Raw genomic sequence first — 6,940 nt, 5'->3', positions numbered from 1 at the left:
ATTGAACTGCAGTCACAGTGTGTGTAATTGAACTGAGTATTGTTGAAGTCGAGCACGTGAGACGTTCGTTGAGAATTATAGCGTTTGTTAAAGCGCGACTGTTGAAATTAAGTGTATCGCAAAGTTATATTCAGAAAGAATAAACCAGTTTTATTTAAGAAACGACTTGTGTCGCTAAAGTTTCGTCGGAACGAATTTACGGAAAATTAACTAACGAACGGAGACGTAACAATACTATAACCGATGAAACCAGAATAATATCATACGTTCTTATAATATAATTCCTTACTTCTAGGATTTTATTTTACGACCAAGTAGGATGACAAGTAGTCTTATTGCTGGTTTAAGGCGCCAGTCTGTTCAAAGATGTGGGTTTGAATCCCACGACTACCATAAAAGAATTGTTCCTTCCACAGAATTAACGTAGCCTCGTGTAGAGCCTTTACTACTGCAGGTTATATCTTCAGTTGTTAATAGATAACTCAAAGTGTCGTTTTTTGATTTGTTTTAAATAATTACACAAACCTCTATAAGATAAGATGTCGCTGAAAATATAATTCATATTACTGCAAGAGTCCATTTCATTTTTTACAGAGCTGCATGCACATAGTTTTTTCGAAGTAAATGCCCCCCAGTGGCACAGCGGCATGTCTGCGGGCTCATACCACTAGAAACCGGGTTTCGATACCCGTGGTGGGAAAAGCACAGATAGCCCTTTGTGTAGCTTTGTACTTAACTGCGAAACAAACAGTTCCGAAGTAAATATTACGGTTTGAACGACTGAAAAAACAAACAAACAAGCAGAAACAACAACAGTTGTTTAACTCTTGTTAGCTGTGTAAAGGTTGAAATATAGAGAAATAGATTAGGTTTTTTTTGTCGAATAATTTTTTGTTCCGCAAACTCAACTTTTGCCTTGAACGTTATCCGTGTAAGCGGTTCAGACAGCAAGAGTATAACGATTTCAAATGTTTTACTTCTTAATTCTTTTTATAAGACGCAGAACTTCAAGGTCGTCGTAGCACTGGCTCTATTTACTGGTTGGTGCTGTTTTATTACGAAACAAAATATATCACCAAAATCTGTTATATCAACCGCATTGATGGAATTAGGCCTAAGTCATAGGGAAATCCCTTTCTATATTTTGTTGTATCCTGAAATAAAATACATATAGTAAAAAGTGTGTGAACTCATTTTTTACGAACGCGACTATAAGGAATTTCAAATGCAAGATATATATATATATATACATACATATATATATATATATATTGTTCAAAGGCCAAGGTCACGATCAAGCTTATCATCCATATCTCGGACGCAAACAATATTTCCTATTAAAATTAACCCAATATTTAATGTATCAGTTATGAGAATTTTAGCAGTCTTACAATTTTAATCTCTAGTTATCATTAAGCAACTGATGTTTGTACAAATTTTCCCTGGCTCTGATTTTCTTCGTTGTTCTGCAAATAACTAGCCATATCTTCCTAAAAAAGTCTGAAAGTGCCTTTTTTACAAGCAACGACGCCCAATAATACTTTGGAACAATAAAAAAGTGAGGAAGGCTTATGGAATTTGAGAATTCAAAAAATTCTGTATCACCTTTAGAATCAACAAGATAGTGATGCCGCAATTTTTTCAGAATTTAGTCTCCCCCTATTTTTCTACCCCGAAAGTTTGGTGTTTCGAGGGCTAACCTAAATTCAATGTTTGAAATCAGATTTTTAATTATTATCTATTAACCCAAAAGTCTCTAGAAAAATATTTAGTCACAGGAAGTACTCTATATATATACACAATATGTGTAGATTTTGTAGAATAAATTCAGTAAATAATACTCAACTTAATCATAGTTTATTTAAAAATTAATTAAAAACGATCAACTTTATAATTACAGTGTATTCAAATAACGCAACAACACCCAGAGCAACAAAAAACACTGACCCATCCTTTTTTCTCTCTGTCTCTTTTTCTTCTTTTTGCCCCCAGTGGCACAGCGGTATGTCTGCAGACTTACAACGCTAGAATCCGGGTTTCTATACCCTTGGGATGCAGATCACAGATAGTCCATTGTGTAGCTTTGTGCTTAATTCCAAACAGACAATTATTTCTGTTTTTAGAACAGTTGCTAGATATCATCTAGCATTTTTCAGGTTCATCAAATAGGTCTACTAATGAGATATTTGGCAGTTACCATATAAACAAAGATTATACTTTGTAAACCGCCATCTAGTGAAAACTTTTCAACACTTACTTTAAATCCTTTTTTTTCCCCCTATGTTTGTACATTTATATTATTATTTGTACTTGTGCGGTCAAATAAAGCTATTTTTCGGTTTAGTTGTAAGTGTCACTGAAGCCATTACAAACTGATGATGCCAAAACCTTGTCGAAACATACATTTGCTGTTATGTTAAACGTATATTAAAGTTTTTCTTCATTACCCATTCAAGCCGTCTCCAAGCATTATTAAACTTATAGTACATTCTCATGTGCATAAGTATATGTATAAAATGTTTGTAATAGCGATTTTCATGGCTTTCTAAAATAATTTTTTAGTTTGATGAGAAGGATTAATAAAGGCATGAGTTTTATTTGTTTTAGCAAATGATAAATTAAGAAGCATTCTCTGCCATTATAATTATGGAAAAGCGTATAAAGTGGTGAAATGTGCCATGCTACTGACTTTTTTCAGGGAAGAAAGACTACAGTCTATTTATCCACAAAAGGCTAGTCAATTAGCAAGAACTTAAGAAAATCAGATAATTCCTTAAACTTAAAAGTGGAAGGTCGTGGCGTGCTTCTTTTCTTAATATTTATAAATTTTAGCAAAATATTAACTATTTATTTTTCACTAAGTCTGTAATCGAGTGCTATCTTCCTAGCGTCTGTGATAATTTTATACATATTATAGTAATTTAACTTTCTTTTTCATCCAAAAACAATCACGTTTTTAGTTTATCTCTTTTTTTTAAACAAACAAAAATCTCGGATATAATTGAGTTTCAGGACTAGTAAATGCAAATTTTCTATAGGCTATTTTACTTTGGAGCTAGTCGTTCATTTTAAACAACGAAATATATTATGATTTTACATCTGAAATTTAGAGAATTCCGTATTGGCATTTTTTTTATCTTTTAAAGAAAAAATATAAATACTTTTATTACCTATTCAAATTTATCACATGATAAAATTAAAATTTATCAAGTAACCCCTGAACGATGATTGTATTACAGGATCGATAGTCATGTGTAACCTGACTAAAATTTAGACTTTTTATGCACACGCGTATTTGAATTTATCAGTACCACCATCAAGAAACTTCCCACCCCACCACACACAGAAACACTTATGATTGTAGCCCTACTAACATTTTATTGTTTCCTATGTCTATGTATTTAATGCTTTTTTGTCTTATTTGTATATTATCTTCTTTTTCCTGTTTTGAAAATAACCCCAATCAGTTGATGAATATACAATAATATGATTAGTTTTACAAACGATAAGGTTCATAAACTATAACAAAGAAAACTGAGAAGATTTCTTTGTATGCAGTTTTAAAAGTAGAAGAAAGGTCATTGGTCCGAAAAAACTTGAGGTGTATATTCGGTGAGTAATTACCTCGAAGTCTTTATATGTGATATAAACATAAAATATTTCCTTAATTTATAAACGGTCGAGAGAGGACGCTTTTGACAACCACGTTATGAAGGGGCTTGTACATTAATGCAAAATATCAGTTATATATGCCTATAGTTTTAACTTTAAGTTGTATTTAACTGATTTTTACAATGTCACTTTTTGCCGACGAAAATTCATCGGAGTCGGATGACGAACTTAAAATTAACAATAATTATGCTGTTAAATACGACAACTGGAGACAGAAGGAGGAACTCCAAAAATGTAACGATAGCATGTTTTATTTTTAAGTTTTTAAAAACAGTATGTCATTCAATGACATTACTAATGATTAACCAATATTAATAATTCACTATATTGTAAATTATAATTTATAGTATTAAAATTAAACATAGGCAGATAATTATACTTACGCTAAGCCAATTACGTACTTTCCCAGTTGTTGACGTAACAAATTAAATAATAATGAGTAATATTAATAATAATATTTAGAGAGAAGAGATTTATTGAGCCCTAGGCACAGGACTTAACATCTTAAATTATAAGATTAAGAGATCAAATCGACGAAAAAAGAAAAAAAAAGAACCATGTTATTGTTGTTATTATGTTAATGTTATCGAAGCAAGTATCATCGGCACACAGCCATGTCTGATGCCATTGCCAGGGGATTGGCAATAGTATGTTTTGGAAGAGGCCTATATCTTTTGATTAACAGTCTGCATGCAAAGTATTTCTCAGATTTCAGATGTTGTAAAGAACGGTCACAAACTAAGTGTAAGAAAATGGATGCAATCTCATTGTAATTTGTAAGACTAAGTGGTAATGTATGAGAGATTTACTTAAGAAGTTCATCTGTCTGTGAATGACATTACATACTGACAACAAGAGACCACTTGGTCCTTCAATTAAAAAAAAAGTAAAATTTAACCATATCCTTTATTTTTCAGAAAACTGCCAATTCCTCTCTAAAGTTACTCTTGTAAAGTGTTGGTCGTTATTACTGCTGATGACAACTAATTCCATAAGCCAGTCACTCTGTTAGTAAAATAAGACTTTTGTAACTGGAGCCTAGTATGTCTTCTACAAGCATTAAAGTTTAATTTTAACATAATGTTTAGGTACAATAAAGGACCTGTAGGTACATCTCAGCTGTCCCATCCTCTTAACTCACCTATTATAGATAAAAAATCTTAAAAGCCAGCTCTTATCTTTCATATAGTTATCAAGCTTTTTCATAAACTTACTTAAATTTATTGCTTCCACAACATCTGAAGACAACGAATTCCAGAGGCCAACCATCCTGTTAGAAAAATAAAACTGTTTTAACTGAAGAAGACTCCTACCTTGCCAAATTTATCTGTGTCCCCTAGTCCTACTGTTATCATTGTTAAATATGAAAAAAGATGATACATCAACACTATCAGTTCCCTTTACAATCTTAAACTCCTCAATCAGATCTCCCTCCAACTCTTCTTCTTTCAAGAGAAAACAGTTTCAAAGATCTTAATATCTCCTCATATGACAAACCCTCCATTCCAGGCACTATTCTAGTAACCCTCCTCTGAACCATTTCTAACAATTCAATGTCCTTCCTAAGGAGCCCAAGACTGAACACAATACTCCAAATGTCGCCTAACCTGTGACCTATACAATGAAATTATAACTTCTTTAGACTTGTATTCAATATTTCTGTAGATACAATCTAAAAATCCAATTGCCTTACCATTAGCAATAGCACACTGTTTGGATGGCTTAAGAGACTGTTCAACCATTGCACCAAGATCCCTTTCTCTTATAACACTGTTAAGGTTATTCTCATCCAAATTATATTTATAATTCAAGTTATGATAACACACAAGTAGGGGGGTTTCAGTGATTTGTAAAAAATGAAAGTAACAAAACAATTCACACACCATTGGATTCCACAGTCACAAATTAGTAGATTTACACTGCAAGTTCAATTGTGTAGTTAATTAATGAAAAACAATTAAAGATTGTACCTGTAAATTAACCTTTTCCTCCATGTAATCTTCCCATTGGAACAGTGTTAACAAAGTGTCAGTGACTGATATCAAATTATTGCTTTACTTGGTAACCTGATACAGTGTGACACCTATGTCAAGATAAAATGTAGTCCCAATAAAGTCCCTCAATTTCAAACTCATACACATGGATTCATATTATATGGATAAATGAAATAAAAAGTGTCAACAAACAAATACTAAAAATGAAGTATAGGCTTAATGTGTACCTATGAAAGTATAGGAGAGATTTTGTAATCATTGGTTGTAAACTTGAAATACCATGATTGACAGATACGTACCAGTAGTAACCTCCACCTGTTCTGAGTCATGTTATGATGTAATTGATACATTGTTGATACCACTTTTATCATAGACTATTGTAGCACATGTTCTTTTGCTCTAACCACACTCAACAATGTGATGTATAGCAAACTGTTGTTAGGACAACATATTGTCTGTTTACGCCTGATGGTGTAACATAAAGCAACTTGTTGCCAGGCTAATGCATAGTCTGTTTACACTCCCCTTCATTATTTTTTGACATGCTATCGGTTCGATTTGGGCAGACATATCTATATACTGGTTTATGCATTATGTAATATGCACCACAAAGTTTATTGTATGGTTTTGTTTCTACAAATTCAGTGGCTAAAAAACTAATTTTAAATGGTTTTAAAGTTTTGTTTCTGTGTTTTCAAATTGTAAATGCTTCTGCTTTAAGGGCAGGCCAAGCTGGTTAGAATGTAAACCTTGAATGTGATTGGCCAAGATCGCTGTTCAGTTTAAAAGTTTTACAGGGTATTGACTGTTTGTTTCCTTAAGATACTATGCAACATTAGCATGGTTTGAGCTTATTTTATTCAATATAACAAAACTTCCCAGGATATAAAGCATCAAAAATTATTTGAATAAAGATGCAAAATTACCAACTAAACATTAATTGCACTTTTTGGAAATAAATAAGATATAAAAACATCAAAATTCTTGTAATTGGGTCATTGTATATCAATATTACTGTAATTGGATATTTTTAAGGGGTCTCTGTATTTTTTTTTCAGACAACTAATATAGCTTCCCTGATAACCTGAAACTTCCTTAAAATCGAACCCTGCTCTATTCCTATTAAGTAACCTATAACCCTATATTTCAAAGAAATTTCTGTCATCAAAGTCATCTACATTTATCCATGTTTTAGTTATTTCCATTATATCAAATTCTTTCATTCCTACTAGTGCTCTAAAGTCATCTGTTTTATTTCTTATACTTCTAGCATT

General features: G+C 32.1%; 1 protein-coding gene across 1 annotated transcript in view; it reads left to right on the top strand.

The window, feature by feature from the left end:
• Positions 1-3,684: 3,684 nt before the first annotated feature.
• The window catches only part of LOC106463268 (protein KRI1 homolog), a 34,752-nt gene continuing 31,496 nt past the window's right edge, over positions 3,685-6,940 (top strand). The window contains 1 exon segment of the mRNA XM_013923284.2: positions 3,685-3,906. Coding sequence (XP_013778738.1) covers positions 3,795-3,906 — 112 coding nt within the window. The 5' untranslated portion in view covers positions 3,685-3,794.

The sequence above is a fragment of the Limulus polyphemus genome, unplaced genomic scaffold (assembly GCF_000517525.1).
Source record: "Limulus polyphemus unplaced genomic scaffold, Limulus_polyphemus-2.1.2 Scaffold1363, whole genome shotgun sequence".
Taxonomy (NCBI): Eukaryota; Metazoa; Arthropoda; class Merostomata; order Xiphosura; family Limulidae; genus Limulus; species Limulus polyphemus.
Note: the sequence above shows the minus strand (reverse complement) of the source record. Positions and strands in the feature narration are given on the sequence as shown.